The sequence below is a fragment of the Anopheles coluzzii genome, chromosome 2, assembly GCF_943734685.1.
Source record: "Anopheles coluzzii chromosome 2, AcolN3, whole genome shotgun sequence".
Taxonomy (NCBI): domain Eukaryota; kingdom Metazoa; phylum Arthropoda; class Insecta; order Diptera; family Culicidae; genus Anopheles; species Anopheles coluzzii.
In genome coordinates this window covers 51542916-51563149 of record NC_064670.1, presented here as the reverse complement: position 1 = coordinate 51563149, position 20234 = coordinate 51542916, and the positions used below count along the sequence as shown (strand labels likewise).

At 43.7% G+C, this 20234-nt stretch overlaps 1 protein-coding gene across 2 annotated transcripts in view; it reads left to right on the top strand.

Moving 5' to 3' along the window:
• The first annotated feature begins 21 nt into the window (after nt 1-21).
• LOC120950783 (protein pellino) overlaps nt 22-20234 on the top strand; it is a 38292-nt gene continuing 18079 nt past the window's right edge. Inside the window, exons 1-3 of one of the 2 annotated variants that reach the window (XM_040369079.2) lie at nt 22-134; nt 1103-2593; nt 18035-18124. In XM_040369079.2, coding sequence (XP_040225013.1) covers nt 2583-2593; nt 18035-18124 — 101 coding nt within the window. In that variant the 5' untranslated portion in view covers nt 22-134; nt 1103-2582. Of the gene's footprint in view, nt 135-1014; nt 2594-18034; nt 18125-20234 lie in introns of both variants that reach the window. The other variant, XM_049606044.1, reaches the window with a different exon arrangement.

Here is a 20234-nt window from a genome sequence, read left to right as displayed (position 1 = left end):
ATGGTCGGGTTCAGTTCTTGCCAGTTGAAGTTTGTCAATGAACGGCCGAGGCAAACAAAAGCAATCTGTGTGCGTTTCTGCGAAGAAAAGGCAAGAACCTTTTGTTCAACACGGTCGCGTCCAGTTCGTACGAGGTAAGTACTGCTCTTGGAAATGTGGTGTAGGAGTTATTTGATTCGCTGAAAACTCCAGTATATTCTACTGTTACGATTTGTGTTAAAAGGCGTGTAATTGTGAATGGAACATGGAGACGTTTTTCGTTGGGAACGCTCAGGTTAGGAGGGATTCCATTTTTCTTTCAACACTCTGCAGAGCGTGTCATGTTGATGCGTCAGTGCGAGCATAATCCCAGCCTCTTTTCATTACAGTATGAATGGCTCGGATGGCATAAACAGAGTGTTCACCACTACCAACCCACACGATACTGCTGGTTCGGTGGTGGAAGTGGCTTCTTGTCTGGTTTTCAGCCAATCTCGACCATTCTTAGGACTTATCAGCAGTGGTCTATTATTTGTTAAAATTATCTATTGTGTGTCCAATGTTGAAAGTTGCGATAGTGAAGCAAATTTCGGTAAAGCTGATGATAGACATTTTCCTACCGCAGCGAAGTTGCGATGCGGGCGAGTGTGTATGTGTGTGTGTGTGATGCAGCGCGCTGTGTTGCGTTGTTAGGTGATTGTTGTTTTGGTATCAGATCATCGATTTTCTCCAGCTAGTCCAGAAACAAGAAAAATTTCCCCTTTGACGTTGAAACATAGAATTGTGTGGAAAACACAGGTCCAGCCAGGTGGTGTGGGAGACTAATAAGAAAAAAAAGTATGATAAAAATATGGTAAAAATACGGACCCCTTACTCATATACCGTTAGGTAGTCAGTCAAGAATCATATTTTTGCATGGTCAATTTTAAAATTATTCCAGTTTTTTTAGAGAAAATAATTAATGTGTCATTTGTGATCCATCTCTCGCTCCATTGTCCGCCATAATTTCCGCGTTGGACACACGCTCCATTTTAGTGGCGACGTGTGCCTCATCATAATCTCCCACCTCTTCCACCTTTGTTTCTTTCTCGGGTTTTCGGTCGGTCCCGGCATATCGACGCAGTCACCTCCAAGCAAGCGAGCAAGCATCAGCAGCAGCAGATCCAAGTGTGCTTCAGCGCGGTAGCAAAAGTGGGTATGCTATTTTTAGTACTGCGAAAGAGTGCAATTCGCTTGGAAGAGCGTGTGCATCTGTGGTAGATGCGTCGTTCCGCCTTGGAGTGAAGTGAAGCGAACGACGAAAAGTAAACGAGTAAAAAGAAGCCAGCACAACACAACAACAGCAGCAAGAGCAGCCACCACCAGCAGCAGCAAGTGTTTCGTTTCCCGTTTTAAGCCTTTCCTTGTGTTGTGTGTGTGTCAGAGAGCTAAAGTGTGTTCTGAGTGTGCGGTGTTGCCACTTTCTTGTGTTGTGTGTTTGTTTTGTATTGCACTGCTGCACCTTTCCATTTCGCTCCGTTTGCGACACACAATCCTTCTGAAGCCGGCGTGCATGTGTGTGAGTGCGCCCATTTGCAAATAACACCAGAAGCGAGGTGAAAAGAAGGATACATCTCCTCTTGATCTCAGCGGGCGTGTCTGTGTGTGTATGTGTGCCTAAAGTGTATATCGCTGGTCGTGGATTGCAAGCCGTGTGTAGTAGTGGTGTTGCTCAGTGTATGTATATCTAGCAGTGTACTGCCGTGTTGTGGCTAGTTCGTCCTGAAAGCCCATCTCCTCCAGCAGCAGCAGCAGCAGCAGGAAACGATTGGAGAAAGTGACGGCAGAAAAGAAGGTGTCGTGTTTAGGAGTGTGTTGATTTCTCGCTGCCTACTTTGTGTGTTTCTGTTTTGGTGTTGCCAGCACCAGCAAGGAAAAGATTGCCAGCGTACCCCGACGCAGGCAGCTGTTTTTTGTTTGTGGTGTGCAGCGTGTCGCAGTGTGCGCAGTATCCGATGCTTTTGCGTCCTCTCGCAGTGCTTGCGTGTGGTGGTGTGTAACATAGCTGTGTGAAAAGAAGGCGCGGGTGCATCTTGTGCGGGGGTTTGCAGGACGAAAATTTGGTACGAAGCAGTGCGACGCGAATGGTGTTGCTGTTGTTTTATTAATTCAGTGCAATTGGTGGTGTAGTATCAAATACAGAAATCCCTCTTTGCCCGGTTCTGTCTCGTTCATGACTCGATCGGTACGATAATATACGCACAAGTGTTAATTTTTGTCTCGGGAATTCTTTTTCGTTCCATTCGGTCATTTGCGTTCGGTTGTTTTCTTTTGTTTGTGACGGAACGAGCTGCCCCTTTTCTTCCTGTCCACAAGTGGAGCCAGCGTTCGTTAGTTCTCTGGCTGCCCCGGTTGTTTGTTCTTTTGTTCGCCTTCACACAAGTGCAATTCCGCGCACGCCACCGACGGCCGCCTGGTGAGTGCGGAATATACTGTCAACCAGTACCACCACCTCCCAGCTAGCCCCCTCCCCCCCGTTGCGGTGCACAATAGGCTCGGTTGAGGAAGAAAGCATCGTCGTAGTCGGCATTACGGAGACCAACGGAACAAACGTCGCCGAAAGTATGGTGAAACGGTAGGTTTTTTTTATCTCTCTCTCACACACACACTTTTTATTGCGTTTCCTTCTTCAAGTTGGAACAAGTTTTTGTGTTTTATTTTATTGTAGGTAAATTGTTCTTATAGACGTAAATTTAATCATTTAGAGGAATACCATTCTGCGCCACATTGTAGGAACACAGTTCAGCCTGTGACAGCAACTAGCAATTGGTACGGAAAAGGGAAAGAAAGAGGAAATTCGATACACAGGAATATTCCTTCTTCTTTGTTGGGTTGGCTCGGTTGACCCCCGCTCGGTTAGCGTTAATTCATTTTTTGTTGTTGCTTTCTGCTCATCCTTCCGCACCTGTGTTGGCCTGTGCTCGGGAATAATGGTAGAGGAAGAATGGGCTTGCTCTTGTCTCTTGAATGATACCGTCGCAGGAGAAAGTTGAATCGATCGTGTAGGTACGGGGAGAACGCATCAAAGGAGCCACGGAAATGGGACACAGTGCATGAAAGTGCTTGAATGCTTTTGTTTCGTGCTGCAGGCTTATTGAAGCTTTCCTCAAACACTATCTACCGATTCGACCCTCACACGCACACATACATCCAAGGAACTGATCGCTTTGTACCAGGTATGGCACCGGAAAAGAGGCTGTCAGTTGGGACAAATACCTGCCAATCGATCGGACAATGCGTCAGAGGACAGTCCCGAGGACTGTGTATTTAGCAAGAATATTCTTAATTCTCGTAAAAAATATTTGGTGTGCTATGGGATGTACATTGGACATATTACGCTGCGTGAAACCATTGGTCTGAATTAGTGATGGGTAAAGTTGGCAAAAATCCAGAGTCGACTCCGATCCGACTCCGATAAATTTGGAATCGACTCCGGAAGGTAGGTTCGCGCTGCAATATCCGGAGTCGTTCGGAATCGTCCGGAGTCGTACGGAGTCGCCAGGAGTTGCCCGGAGTCGGAGTCATCCGGAGTCATCCGGAGTCGTTCTGAGTCGTTCAGAGTCGTCCGGAGTCGTTCGATGTCGTCCGGAGTCGTCCGGAGTCGCCCGGAGTCCGAGTCGTCTGGAGTCGTTCGGAGTCGTTCGGAATCGTTCGGAGTCATTCGGAGTCGTCCGGAGTCGCCCGGAGTCGCCCGGAGTCGGAGTCGTTCGGAGTCGTTCGGAGTCGTTCGGAATCGTCGACTCCGGTCGACTCCGGTCGACTCCGGACGACTCCGAACGACTCCGACTCCGGGCGGATCTAGTGGTTCCATTTTGCCGGAGTCGGAATCGAACTAACAATAGTCGGAGTCGGATCGGAGCCGTGGGTACGCTCCATACAGCACATCACTAGTCTGAATGGCCAATCGTGTGTCGCATGCGATGTGTGTTACAGAATGCCAAAGTCTAATCGATTGGCGAATTTATTTACACCAGACGGATGTTACAGTACCACCGTCTCCACGAGCCATTACGGTATGGCCGTGTGTCATAACAGCTGCATTCGATAGTTGTTTGAACGCTATTTTAATGGCGTTGTTTTACAGCCGAGTCTAATCATTTGCCAAACAGGCAGCGGGCGACGAGTCCGGTGGCGTTGTGTGCTGTGTTTCCTGGGCGTTTCGCACGGAGTTCCTTTTACCGCCTAGAGAGAGAGAGCAGAGATGCAATTGCATCGTTTGCCTTCGGGCTTTTAGTACGATTTAATGCATTGCTGCATTGATTATTGATTGTTTGTCGGAACAGGAAACAACTGTCGGCTGCGCCGGGTATGTGTCGTTTGGTCAAGGTTGATACTGTTTTGCATGTGAATAATTTACCCTTTTGTCCCGTTAATTACCTCTCATCCGACTTACTGTATCTCTCTTGAGGGAGGCGGAGGGAGGGTGTCACGCGAGTCTTGTAAAAGGGTTTGAGCAAGTGGTTGAGCCATATGAGCCAATTGATATAATTTATGTACAGACCATGACAAAAATGGGTATTAATGGAAAAAAATATACATAAGAACCATAAAGATCTAAAAATGATCTAAATTTAGCTAGCTTGCGCCCTATCTAGACTAAAGAATTCTACTTGTGACGTTGCAATGCATTCAAACAGCCGGATGATCACCTCCCCTTTAAAACTGAAGCTTTTTTGCCACCATTTAAGCAGCTCTTCCAACGGCACACCTCACCGCAACATCTGATTCTTTGCCTTTTTCAACTTTCCTGTGTCTTATGTAAAGCGCCATAAATACTTAATGCGGCAGATGATGTCAGTGGTGTGCGCCGTCAGTTCGTCGCGCCAGGAAATACTAGTGGTGCGATAATGATGCGTTCATTAGCGAAACATTGGGGTGGAAGCCGTGGTGCGCTCTCCTTTTGCACGTTTGTGTAGCAGCGGCATGAGAGACACATCTACATACACACCGCAAAGGGATAGCAACAGAGAGAAGTACCCCGAGTCTCAACGCGCAAACCCTTTCCCTTTGGTGCCGGGCCCGTTGCGGATGAAGAACGTGGCTCTTTTGGATTTGGATCGCTAGAAAGAGATTCTCGGGCCCGCTTGGAGTGCTGGTGAAAGTTAGAAGCCACCGTTGGTCTAAGTGACCAACCAACTTGCTCTGGTGTGTGTGTGCGATAGTCGATCAATTCGATGCAATTGGTGTTGTAGTATGGAAAATAAGCTTTTCTGGAAAGGATGTCAGATAGGAAATAGAACCTTTTTACCTCCTTCTTGCGGGTAAGCCTGGTGTTGCTGTCAGAAGCCACGGAAGAGACAACGCTGCATTGACTTTTCGTGGCCGTTGTCACTTGTCAGTAACTTCATGGTAACAACTATTTTCTTGCAATTGTTCCACTATTGAACAACGTGATGATGGTACCAACCACGGCCAGGGAGCAGCTGTATGAGGACGTGGGTTCTGCTCGATGAAGCGTAATCAAATAGTTGTAAATTGGCCTTTGCCTGGATGTGTGTGTGTGTGTGTGTGTGTGTGTGTGTGTGTGTGGCGGCTGATGTTTTGAAAGTAGATTAGATTCGTAGACTTGTTTTTTCCGATTTCTTGATGGTTAGTTGGAAAGCCTTACCGGCGTCCTGAGTCGCGTTTGTACGTGAATGGATTAATGTTATTTATTATTGTTTTGAAATTGGTTCTGCTGATTGACTCTAATCCATCTGTGTAGCGTCTTTTTGTTCGTGTTTTGATAACGTATTTGAATCACTGGGTTTGTGAAGGTTGAAGGTGTAACAACATTAAATTGTACGTGATTGGTCCATTTACATGCATTTCAAACTGATGCAATCTATTTCTTCTTTTTTTGTAATGGTCTTAAAGAAGTATTAAGTTGAAATTTATAATTTTATGCTTCAAGATGCGTATTTCAACCTAATTGCTAAGGTATAAACCATTTCATCGTTTTTCTTCAACATTCTCCTCTCTCTTCGTCCTACAGTGTGGCTCGCCATCGGTATTGGCAGGAATTGCATAATAAAACCTTGCCACGAGGTGTACCGCGAAGCCAAGGCTTCGAATTCGAGACTGCAAGCGTTTGCCGCAATTACAAATCAATTGGTGGTCGTTTATTTCGCCCACCGTCCGTTTCCGATCGGTCAACCTTTCAGCGAGGTTTACGGTGCGATATTTCTCCCATTCACGTCAAATGGTTCGCGCTGGTTCAACTCCATAGCCAGACGGCAGCTTCTTCCTCTCGGTTCGAATAATCTTGCCCAAGATTTGCACACGCCCCGTCTGCCGTTTTGTCCCTGAAAATACCGGAGGTCCAAGCTCGGATTGGTTTGGACGATGTGTTTCTGATGTGTGTGTGTGTGTGTGTGTGTGTGTGTGTGTGTGTGCTTTTTTGCTGGTTTCAATTAAAACGTTTCAGCAGTTGCATGGGGTTCGAATAGGAATAGTGTGCCACGTGCCAATCCGTCGCCAATCACGCAATGCACATTTGGCCAATAATGGGGGAGCGTGCGATGTATTAACGAGACGAAAGAGCAAAACACCACGTGCACGTCGATGTGGGCGTAATTTGTTGCGAAAGTTCGGACACACTTCAAAGATGTATATATATATATATATATATATGGCAGTATTGTGAGGAAGGATCATCCAGCATGTGTTTCGATTGCTGTTTGGGAGGACGTATTTGTGCGAAAGTGTAGCCAACAATTTATATTCGTTCGAGAAGGTCTGTAATAGTGATGGGTAAAGTTGGCAAAAATCCGGAGTCGACTCCGATCCGACTCCGATAAATTCGGAATCGACTCCGGAAGGTAGGTCCGCGCTGCAATATCCGGAGTTGTTCGGAATCGTCCGAAAAGGCCCGGAGTCGTCCGGGATCGTCCGGAGTCGCCCGGAGTCGGAGTCGTCCGAAGTCGTTTGGAGTCGTTCGGAGTCGTCCGGAGTCACCCGGAGTCGGAGTCGTCCGGAGTTGTTCGGAGTCGTTCGGAGCCCGATTCCGGCGACACCGGACGACTCCGGACGACTCCGAACGACTCCGGACGACTCCGGCCTACTCCGAACGACTCCGAACGACTCCGACGACTCCGAATGACTCCGACTCCGGGCGGATCTAGTGGTTTCATTTTGCCGGAGTCGGAATCGAACTAACAATAGCCGGAGTCGGATCGGAGTCGTGGGTGCGCTCCATACAGCACATCACTAGTCTGTAATGTATAATGGTAACCAATACACTGAGCCTTTTTTCCTTTGTTCAGGATGGAACGTACCACCCAATGGGACTGTTGAACGACATTAATTGTGCAGGATAACGATTTGGTAGATTTATATTTGTAATTTTGCGTATTTTGCGATGCGATATTACTGAACCGATATCTATTGTTATGGGAGATACTTTTACATTCCTTCATAGCAACAGGCAAACACAAAATCGAATTCCTTTACTATTTTTGTTGATATATCCCAAAGAAAAGGCTCTCCGTAGCAAGGTAATCATACCTCGTCAATAAATGAGATGCTTACATCGTCTATCGTAAGAATCAATAAGTGGAAATTCCGATTGAATTGGATTGGTTGCCTGCGAATTGGTAGTAGCATATTTATGGCTATATCGGAACTAAATTTAAGTATCTATCCTACTTCCATGCAGATAGGCTGGTGGACGCCATTATACATTAGTGAGAACATCCACTTCGTTTCCGGTGCTCAAAGCTGCATCAAAGTCCTAACGTGGACACTATGCAGTAGCGATTCAGCTCGTCATCGGTAATGTTTTGGCTATCAGCTTTAGACATAATAAACCATTGATAGAAGACTCGTAAGCATTATCACGCTACTTCCTATCCACGCCGGAATGCTCAGCACACGGCGGTTTGCACTCGTCCACTTGCTACGTGCCCATTATTTCGTGCGCCCGCATGTATGTGCAACGTATAAATGAGATATAGTACCTTGAAACGTAAATTGAGTGGCGTTGCAAGAAGCGTTAGAATCGACGTTGCCGACAGTGCTTCCTTACGACGGTACGCTTCTCCACCCCGGTTATGACTCAACCATTGCGCTTCGTGCATCGCAGCTATAGAGTTCCATAGGGCGCGGGTATGGTTGGTTTGCCAAGGACGGAGACGGGCAGTTCCTGATGCGGGCTAATAAGACGTTGCTGCACCTTTTATGCCAAGCTGGCGCTGAGCCGCTCGTTACTTTTAACCCTTATGAGGCAGCACAGAGCTTTCATAGGTGTAGCTCACGTAGTTTAGTGCATACACAATATACACCATACACTTGCGGTTGAGTTTCCCCTGGATCCTGGTGGGTTAACAGATTGACAGCTGCGATTTCATGTCGCATAGGGATCAAGATTTACCTCAGCTCATACAACCGCACTCACGAGCAACCGTGTTTCGCATGCTATGAAAGGTATGACGTATGGCTTCACTGTGGCGTGTGGCGATGACTCAGCCAAGTTGGTCGTCAGGTTAAAAATTAACGTTATAAAAGATTTACAAAAAAAAAGGAGAAAATGGTTCAAACGAACACGCAATCGAGGTCAGCGATAGGAGAGAAGCGCACACATCATCTTTGCTGTGTTGGTCAACTTTTCAGCCTTGCTTTGTGTTGTGTGGAGTTCAAAGTTTAAAAACCAGCGCAGAAGGTGCATGTAATGGCCAGGCCAGGCTGCTACTGCGGGCTGTCATATGTGTACCGATGTGTACCACCTGCATAACGTGTATTGCATCAGTGCAGGATTTAAACAAAATCGATCAAAGAGAAAGAAGGTTGGAAAAAAAACTTCGAAGGACGATATACGATACACCCGACGGATAGTGGTCCTTAGTGACTTGCCGCGGAGTGCGCACGTGAGCGAAAAATCAATAGTTATTACTGATAAATTCCCCACAGTTCCAGAAGCCGCTGTTTCTGCAGTCATTCATACTAAATGAAACTTGTTGCTTACGTGCAGTTTCGTTCGCTCTTATGATAATGGAATGTAGGTTATGAAATTTCAAAAAGTTGATAATATTAGTTTCATCACCCGTTGCTTGCTTCGTATCAGCTGCAATGACATCATCCTCGGAGTCGCCGTGCAGTGCAGTCCTCTCACCATCGATCGTGCCGGCTTGGAGCATAGACAGTACGGTTCGCTTGAGGAAACACGGCAGTAGTTTCTTGCTTTATGGTTCGTTTGCTAAATTTTACTGCCTCCGATTATAAACTGACAATTAATTTATAGAGAGCCTCGTGGTTCATCAATGAGCGTCTACTTTGGTCGTAAATTATTTTTGAGAACTCTGCTTCCTGTTGTTGAAGCAGCGATTTTTGAGTCGTCTAACGGCTCTAAAGCATACATCTACCGAGGAATTATTGCGAAAGTGAAATACAAAAAATGTCTAAAAATAATAAACTTATGCTTGATACAAATATGAACTAAAGTCGATTTAATATTAACCACATTGCTGCTATCGACGGCCACCTGCTTGTTTTATGAGAAAAGGGAGTAGCTACGCGTACCAGCTGCTTGCATTAATGCGTTATACGCACATTCTACTTGTAACGCTGTCAGCTGCTGTTGGTCGTTTTTTTTCTTTTTTTTCATTTCCTCTGGAGAGCACCACAATGAAGGCACCGTGTGACATTCTTCTCATTTTTGCACAACCAAACAACGCAAGATGGTTTGAAATGGTCTCCCCCCCCCCCTCCTTTTAACAATGTTCCTGTATGGCACCGTTCCCGGTTTGGTTTCATTTTTGGAGGCCGTTGAAATGCTTAATTTGTAATGCTGGTTTGGGATGGCCAGTGGCTGCTACACACCGCCGCCCCGGTGTGTTACAAGTGAGCTGGAATAGGAAAACCGCAAAAAAACACCAGCTGCGCGTCACCCCGTGTGGGCCCCTCACAGACCCCGTTCGATCGTGCGGGTTTGCTTTCATATCTCTTCACTCTCCGTGTACTTGGCGATCAGTCAGTCAGCAGCAACATGTTCTTCGAAGCGTAACATAAATAAGTCATCTGGCACGGTGGCAGCGTTGCATTTCATTTATTTTTAGGCGAGCCGGTTAGCGAATTGGCACCGGCGTATGCGGGATAATGCGGAAAAGTGAATTTCAAATTGGCGTCTTGTTAGGTATTAATTAATTTTTTGTATTATAAAATTTTTGCCTGCTGCATATTTACATTGATAATAAGCTTGCAGCTAAAGTCGAGTGGTGCATCGTCAGCACTCTCTACCACATACAGCAGCAACAGCTCGCTCCCGGTTTGTAATTGTTGCGGTTAGTGAAAAAAGAGGCCAACGGTTTAAGAGTGGCGATGTTCTGATGCCTCTTTTTTGTGAAGTTTAATCGAATTTCCGTAAATTTTGCTGAGGTCTTGACTGTCCCCGACGATGGCCTGTGTGGTCAATAAAATCAATATCGAACACTGTATGTGTTAGTTGCGGTTTTGCTTATGCTGTAAGACAACCAAATTTAAGGTTTTGTTTGGCTATTTAATTGATCTATCTGTGCATTGGCGAATCTTTGCTACTTTGACACAAGGTTTACGTACGTTTTTTGTGTACCTATCTCTACGGACACCTGTCAATTTGACAAATGGATAAAAATACGTATTTAGAAAAAAAAAATGGTAAAAATCATGAAAAACCCCTATTTTATGAATCGTTTCACATGTTTGTTTTCCATAAAAAAGAATGCAAAATTCTAATGTATTGTAATAGTCGTTATTGTTTCACCGAACATATGAACCGATATCTTTTCGATACCACATTTTGACCGACGTCCACGGGAGTTTCGAAAACACGAAGAATAAGTTGATCAGCGATGCCGATTGAGACCACTTTAATGAAATCATTTATCGAGATTTTTTTAACGATAATAAGTGATTTATAGTTCACTTTTATTCCTACATTTGCTTTTGTTGAAAATTGTTACAACTCAACTGAATAAACTAAATGTAATCAACCCACCCGTCAATTAGACGGGTTCCGTAGAGATAGGTATACCACATTTGTATCTGAAAATCTATGAAAGTTATCATAATAATACTTATGCTACAAACTCAAAGTATGTTATGATAAATTTACGAAAAGTAAAAATCAAGGTATTTTTAGTATTTCACTTCAAAGTTTTAATTCCGTCAATTTGACGGGTTGCGTAAACCTAGTGTTAAACACCCATTGATTGAACTCAATTTTTAATGTTGTTAATATTAAAAATTTGTAAAGATTTCAGAAATAAAAATTTAATTAACATATTCTTTACTTGAATGCTGTTACTTTGTCCAACAAACTATCTAAACAGTAATAGTTCTATTGGTGTATTTCTATTGACAGTTCCACTTTGCAGTTTGTTTCATTGTAATTGTTGTACCCTTGGCGTTGTACTCTTTTACATTTGATTTCCTGCTTTCCTAGTATTGCTCATTTCGAAGTTAATCTGTATGAGCTCAGGCCATTCACTCAGGCCGACTTAAGTTTGCGGTAGATTTATGGTGACGCGACCCTGTCCGCGCAGCTCGTCCCGGCGTGTTCAGCTGGCGTTTGGCTTTAACTGGTCGCGCTCATCGTTCTGGTGGCGCGGTCGTTAAACTCTGCCATTGGGTAAATATTCTTTCTCTCTCTTTCTTTCTCTGTGTGTGTGTGTTCGTGGTTAGTGGATGGATCATCGATGTACGATGAGGGGAAGAACGTTTTGGCCGATGGCCCCCGGCAAGCGTGCCCCGCGTACATTCGTTGTAAAAGTGTTGTTACAGTTTTGAAGCATTGGAGCGTGCGTATGAACCTTCTACCGCGTGCATTGTAAGGTAAGGTACGGGAAGATGCAATCGAAATGCGTGAATACCATGTTGCGCTATGTAATGCTACGATTGAAAGATCGCTCAAATGCATTTGAATGTAGCAGAAATTGTGGAGGTAACAATGATTGATGACAAAATGAAAAAATAGAGATAAAACTTGGAGCTTTTTGGTTTTATTATTTTTGATATTTTATGCAATTAATTTGATAATTTAAGAATTGTATTGCTACTATTAAATTGATTGGCCAAATTGGCATTGGACCTTCCAAGGTGATCTGTTTAGCCGGGCTTGATATTTATTATCTTTTATCTGTTGTTGTATTCTTAAAAAAAAACATTTTTGTGCTTAAATTATGTGCGCAAGTGAAGTTTGTACCTTTAGCTCTAAAAAATGAAAACTTTTGGTTGGAAATGGTTAAACTTTTCTTTTGAGCCTGAGACATTTCCTAATCTATATGCGTCCCAAAGAGCACCTACACGGACAAAACCAGCCAAGATGAATCCACTAGCAATAGCTAGAAGTAATTAGCGCATCGTACCAACCGATTCGAGATTAGGCTTACTGTTACTGTTTCGAAATTGCAAAAGAAACATCTCATTACCGCAATTAGGCCACTGGGATAGCTGTTATCTTGCTTTGCGGGAATCATTCCAGAATTGCTGCCCGGTATATCTCGGCTGCAGGCAGGGTACTCCCGGACAGAGAACGATGAATAATTAGCGTTCAATTTCGGGTGTACGTGTGCGTTATTTCAAACGGAATCATGTAACACATTAACCGATAATGGAAAGAATAAAACCCCATCTGGGTGATCATGTGCTTTGTGTGCTAGTTTTATGTATACGGAAGTGTGTGTACGAATCTGCACAGTGTATGGGTAATTGATTACATTGAATGGAAGTAAATCGATAGAATAAGCTTCCTCCCTTCTTAAATCATTTGGGTGTGACTATTTAATGGAAATAGTGTTTTAAAGAGTGTTGAGTGTTTCGAATTCCTAAACAGCCTCACCGCTTGATTTGGGAGAGCAATGCTTTATTGAACTCTTCCAGCCAAGTGAACGTGAGGTGGCTAAGTGATAGTAATTAGACAGAAATGGGAGGTGTGTTTGAATATGTATGAAGACTTCAGGTCCGAAGTGTCCTCCACCTTAATACAACGTTCATAGTGTGGCGCAACACAACACGTACACGTGCACAATAGGAATATCTTATTTTTTAGCTTGAACTGCTTGCGGTTATCATCGATCATCTACGCGGACATAATTTTGATCAGCTGTAAAGATTGTAGTGGCAAAAAGTATTATTTTGTTCGACTGTACGCTCTTAAGCATATTGGTGTTGGTCGTCAAAATATCGTGCTTTACCATAAAACCATCCGACGCAGCGGATTATTGCGCACTTTACTTACTTTTGTTGTGTCTGCTGGCTAGCACACACGGGGGGTGCATAAGACAAGAACAAAGGAAAGAGGAACGCACACGTTCATAGTCTTGTGCTTTGTTTTTTTGTCAAGCCTGGTTTCGCTGCAGCAGCGTGTTTAGCGTTAGAATGCTAAATTAATAAAACGATACATGGCGTAGTCTGGGATTTTCTTTCTTCCGCAATATACGCTTCGATGGCGACGCGTGGACATACTCGCCACTACCACGCGATGGTTGATTGAGCTGCGGTGCGTCGGCTAGAGTGTATCATCCGGTGCACTTGAGCCTTTATCATGCTGTTTTCTGCCGCGTATCTGCTTCCCTCTCAGACGGGCGCTTATCGGGCCCTTGCGGGTCTCATGTGAAGTGCCCAAGCGAAGCGTGTGTACTGTGATGTAACACAAACGTCTTACCCGAGAGTGGTGCCTGGCGAAGGTTGGGCGGAAATCAAATCGTCCCCAGAACACCTCTACTGACCAACATCGAAGAATAGTAGTGGCTGCAGCGCTGCTTCGTTTATCAGAACGAGGGGTGGTGAATGGTTTATAAGTGTAATTGCTTTTGAAGCAGAGTAGTTGAGCTATCTTAATGCAATTATACAGAAAAGCAGGTAGTAGAATGGACAATTGTGTGTCTATTTGCTCGGTGATAACTTGAGTATTGATAACACTGCTGGTGCATACCATTTCTTTGGTCCTTGTCACCGTTCTGTTTGGCTAATCAAAACTGCACCGCACAATGGAGTACGTGCGGTAGGATGCAGTTCCTTATCTCGTGGCTGGAATCGGGCAGACGGTCATCGCGGAAGAGAACGGCCACTAATTGATGTTATAGATGTTTGTGATAATAAAAAGTGACCATCATGTCTGGACCTGTTTTGAATGCTACCGGAAATCAGTCATTTAAGCAGAAGAGCTTAAAAATTTCAAATGCTTTTATTCATTGAGTTGTGGATCTACGTAGCATCTGCGCCAGACTCTCAGCAAGATCATTGTTTTAACATCAAAATATCTATTTTTTGTATCAGTTTCAACTTTTGCCATTCATGCCATGCCCGCGGAATGTCGCGTAGCGACCAAATCAATTCAAGTCTCTTCCAATCCATTCCTCAGAGGGCAAGTGCACTGATAACTCAGCACAGAGGGTGAGAGATTTGCCCTACGGGTTACAGACTACCTACATAGCTTTTAACAAAACACGGGCTAGAAGAATCGATGATAGTCGCTGCATGCTTTTCCCATATCCTGTCCACTTCCCCCCGGGGTTTCACCGTATCACAGAGCACCCAGATGCAACTATCCATTATCAGCGTCTCGTCATGTTTGTGCGTGTGTGTGTGTTTCGTGGTGCACGAAGCAGTCAGTGTTGTTGACGTCAACTGATCGGCTGAGTGCAGTTGGAGTGTTCGAATCAGCTGCGTTTACGCGGGACCGAGAGAGTCAGGTTGTTTGTTTGGCACGCGTACAATTGAAGGGTGGAAGGCGTAGGGGGTACGGGGCGCTGGGCGGACTCGTCTTCTTGTATCTTGCTGCAGCGAAGGGAAGGTGCGTGGGAACACTTTGACTGTTAAAACGTACTTGTTCCATTCGTGACTGGTAATTATCGATTGCTGCTAGTAGGTGCCTGGATAGACAGGGGCGCGTTGTATTAAAGCCCCGTGGCAGCAGCTTTTGTGTGCGTGTCTGTGTGTCGGGGTGTACATGTGAGTGTGTAGTAGTTTGGTAGTAACGTTATTCTCGATGCCGCGCATAGCATTAGCGTAATCGATTAAACCTTCAGCATCACGTCAATATTTAATGTCGCTTAGATTGTACAGTGGCGAACGTGTTCGTATTTCGGTCCTCGTGTCGAATTTTCTCAATTATGGAGCAGTCAGTTGCTGTGGTGCTGTCACTCCAGCAAGTGGGTACCCTTCATCACCCAGAAACCGCAGCACAACACTACGTCTGTAGCAGCCATAATGAAGGCAAACTGTTTTGTCGTTTCAATAATTAACAGCTGATATAAGTGGCGGGTTCAAGCTATGGTTCGAAGTCGTTTCCTGGTTCAATGTAATGCTTTTCTATCGATTATTTCCATCGATGGATGAATGTTTTCGTGTTCGGCCTTGAAGCGATCTCTTATTCAACATTAAAAGAATTCTACCGCTAGAACCATATTTTGAAAGAATCTTGTGGCTAAACAAAATTAATTCTTTATATAATAGTGGCTTCAGCATCTGGAATCAAAATGAAGCCAACCCTTTCCGCAGATTGCAATAAAGGTTCACCAAAGGAAAACGATAAAACTTTCAGAATTTCTTCATTCACACACCGACCCCTTTGTGTGATGGATGGCATATTAAAATGGGGAAAACCCATGCGTGCAGAAAGCGGTCCAAAATCGATGTAATGTCGCATTCTCGCCGCTTCCTCCTCTATCTCTCTATCGGCACATTAACCGTTCCCCTGCATGGACCGTTTTTGTCTGTTTGTTTAGAGATTTTATGACCCCAACACACACACACAAACACTCTCCCTCGCTCTCTCCACTGTCGGCACACCATTTATTGCCGACAAATGGCACCTTTTAGAGCCCACGAAAATGCGACAGCGCGCGAACCGAAATACTTTTACACACAGACCCGGACGCAGAGAAGCACGTTATTGGGGGGCAGTGTTGAATTTCTTCTAAAAGCGGAGTTTAAATGATTTTCTTCGTTTCCGTTTTGAGAAAGAAGTTTTTAAATCACCAGCACCATGGTCGCCCCGAACTCCGCTGTTATAGTATGGTGGGGGACTCTGTTGTCGTGGGGGCCTATATGCGTCACCCAACGTAGGTGTCACTGAACTCTGTACATTTAATCTCTTTCTCTCTCGTTGTGGGGGGAGGCTTGATGTACACGTGCGTGTTGTGACCGATAGAGGTTGCGTTGTGGTTGCAGGAGGGCCGAGGGAGAAGGGGTGTGTTTGTGCTCCCGGGGGATGGCCCCTAACGGAGATTTAAAGTCGAGCAGTCATCGAGTTTGGTATGGGTGATTTGGGAGGTTTTGTTGTAAAAGACATTTAAATGAACTATAAATGTTGTAAAATGTTATCAACACACACACACACACAAGAACCGTTTACCGCGTTTATTAGAATTAATAATTTAAATCATTAAACAAACAGCAGCCTTTAATTGAAATTAACTTTTTTTGAGACATTTAAATCAATCAATTGTATGTATGGTCAACACAACAGCCGGAATCTTGATTTTTACCCTTTTTTGCATGAGCTGAGCTGCATGTTTTACTGCTAATTAAGCGTTATGACGTCTATTAATTTAAACTAATAATTATACAATAAAATTTAATAAAACTCTGTAAAACATTGAGTTTAATTTCAATTCATTTAAGTTTAAGGTTTGAAGCAATACCATATCCCTCTTATAAACCGTGACGTGTTGCGGCATTTCATCGTTATTGAATCTACGCCGAGAAGCCTGTCAGAGTTTGGTCCACGGTGCGTGACCGCAGTGTCTCATCGATGGATCGTGCCTTTCGTGTACTGTCTCCGTGGGGTTGAAGTGTTTTCTTTGCGGCAAACCCACCAAAAATAGGTTTCCTGAAGGAGCTTCAACCTTTTTGCTCTTTCTTTATCCCCCAGGCTCTTGATATTAACGTTGCTGGTGGCATTTGGCTGTTGGTTAGCCCGTTTGCTGCTACGGCGTGGCCTGGCTTATTGAGCGGGCGTTCGACCTCAAGCGGAGTTGATTTATCGGTTTAGCTTGTAATGATGATGATCTTCATGATGGTGATGATGATGATGATGATGGTGGTAGAATCAAGATGTTACACTGAAATCTAGCATCTGGTAAGCGCACAGACTACGTTTGGGAAGTCAATTTGATATTCGAGCATTAAGAAATGATGCTCTCCCTTTTGTGTGATTTGGTTAAAATGAAATTGTTCTTTTAAATTAAGATTGAGTTTTTCATCTATCGAAACACTTTGTCCTTAATTTTTTTTTAATGTATTTTAATTTACATGCAATTGTTATAAAATAAGAGTAAAGGAATTTTACTCATAAAAAATCAAATATAACATTTATGAAACACATCATATGCTTTATATACTAATCTATGTATATAGACTCAGGTAATTTTCTGCAAATGTTGAATAAAACGTTAGGAGTTTTTTGTTTTTGATACACCGTCACTTACAGGCGGTGTGACTGTTTTGGGTAGCAAGATTTATTGTTGTGCTTTCCAAATGAGAGAGTTTACTTTCCTTTTTCCAGCCAATTTTGCCCGGCACTGTGTTTCGAAGGCTGGCCAGGTTTTCCACTGGACAGAGGGACTCCCTTTCAGGTACGGCACAAGGCGACAGCGCCGCAGTTTTGCTGTTTTCACTAAATATGGAGGCTCTAAGAGGGCTTTCGTGATGTTTGTTTGAGTGGCCATGCAAGAAATCGCCATAACTAAGCCGTTGTGGCATTGCGCCAGAGCTGCCGCCGCCACCGACGTCAGGGAGTTGCGTGAGAAATCTTTTTGTTCCTTCGCCGGTGGTTGTATTTTGCGAAATATTTTAACTTCAGTGTGCTGTTTTGCCGACGCATTTGAGAACCAATGAGGGAAAGGTGCGCTACGGTGTTCGTGAAATCTTTATTGGCTTTTTTTTATTTTATTTTTTAATGCTCTTAAATGCTCTCATTCCGTTGTCTCGATTGACCTGATTTCATGCATAAGGCGTCTTAGTAACTCCTCTCATTGAACATTGAAACATTAGTTGTTTGAACTATAGTGTTCTTGCCATGTTGCAGCATTACTCATCTCTTTCTAATTTCTCTTTTCAGAACGGACGGCACAGAGTCTCCGATAATTACGGAGAGCGATGCAGATACAGATAAACCGCGGATGAGATATGGAGAGCTCGTGATATTGGGGTAAGTTTCTGGAAGATAAAGTGTTATCTAGTGTGTGCTTAACGTATGTGGGTTTCGGATTTGCTATGGTGTATTCTATAGAAGGTTCTGTTACATCCAATTCATCACCCAAAAGCACGTTTATATGCACGTTCTTTGGCTTAAGCTCGATCTCTTAACTATGTTTGGTAGTATGATTTGTTTTTTGTTGCGCATAAAAGCCCACTGTGCCAATCTGTGTGCTCCACTGACCGTGATAAACATGATTGCCATTTTTTGTGTGCCAACAAACGCTCGAGTTAGGTAAGGAAGGAGAGTCTCCCGTACCAATTGTTCGCACAATAATGAATCGAGCGCGTTCGTTGTCTTGGGGGGGAGGGAATCAGATTATCCATCGCATGCGAGGCCATCCAACGGACCTGGACGAGTGTTTGGAAGAGAGTGTGTTTGGGAGAGTGCGTTCGGCACGCTACGGCCTATGGAAGCGAAAGTAGTAGGGCTGTTAGTTTTATGCCTCAAGATTATGCCACACATTTTTCGCAGTAGTTTTGGGGCGGAAGAGTAAGGGTTGAGCGATTGTGTTCTGCTGGTGGTTAAATGTTAAAGCTTCATAGTTCATCAGCGTTTTGCCGGCCACGTGGTGGCTAAAGCCCTCCTCCAATTCCAATTCCAATTTATGTGGTGAATCGTGCACACAATTCGTGGCTGTTTGTGACGTTTGCAGCAATTCGTTACGTTAGCCGTTGGAATCGTTTGGGAAACTCGGACAAACGGCTTTGGAAATATATTATCTGATTAATCCGTTGTTTTAGAGAGTTAAGTTGAGAGTTTTTTTTAAATTTTCGACTAATATAAATAAAACATTGTAACAAATTCAGTCGTTTAATTCGTTTTTTTTTTTTAATTATACCCTGCTCAGCTGCTAATGTTCCCATCACAATTTACATCGTGTGTACACCGAACCATCTATTTAAATTCTTTGCCCTTTTGGACCAGTATAGAATAGCCTTTGCCCATGTGCTGTTTCTTTAGCCGAAAGCAACCATTAAAGTTCTTTCGTGTTGTTGCCTTTTCCCCTGTCAGTCAATGAAAAACGGTCGGTCGAAGACATGTGCTGGAAACGTCCGGGTTTGTAGAGGTACAAGTAAATGGATCGTATGCCTTCTCGACCTCTCCCGCCAAGCGCTGCCAGACCTATCCCGACAGATGGTGTAGATAGATTTCTCTGCGGAATCAGTCGGCTTTAAAGTCAGAGCTCCAACACATCTTCCGTAAATGTTTTAATTCGTCTTGGAGCATCGGAAATTTATTTTCGCTTTTGTTTTGGTTCCACAAATGTTGTGCCTTCAGCTTTGGTTTTAAACTCAGACGCTTTAGCTTAATGCGACGTGAAGTTACAATGAAGTTGAGGAATTATAATCATTTAATTATGGAATAAAAGCACGTAGCAGGTTTTGTGAATGAAAGAGTTTTTTTAGATGAGGGTGTTGGACATAGCTGTTACAGTGTTAAACCATTATTGCATTTTCAGTGTAATACAATAATAATATGTGATTTGTAAGTTTTGATTTTCAAAATGCAATAAAACATCTCTTCGTTTGTCTGAATACCAAGTACAAACAGTAGTTTGAATACAACAAGATGCCTGTATTACGGCACTGGCACTACTGTCTTTTGCTGATTGATCAAATCTCAAACAAATCCTAAGATGTCTGGGCTTCTAGTGTTCTTAACAATTGATCAAATCTTGAGATCTCTCAAATCTCTTGTTAATATGTCCATTGATTGGTCACGAAAGCACTCTCTTACTCTTAAATGCAGCCGCCAAAAGGAAAAGCCGACATCTGAACAAACAGGGAGTCCAGAATCCTTGAACCTGAAGTTTAATGCGGCCATGCTTCAACGCTAACGCGTGTGTTCTCATCTTTATTGTTGAAGCTTATCATTTAAAGTGTTTCATTTCGTTCCACTTACTGTCCCTTTTGTTTTCATTTTGCTGCGTTCCATAAAATTAGTGTAGAATGATTAATTTCGTTGTTTTTTAAATGGAGATAGCGACATCATTTGTTTTATAATATACTTCCGATGTTGCCTGGACAGTGTAGTATGTGCCGTTTACAAAATGAAATTG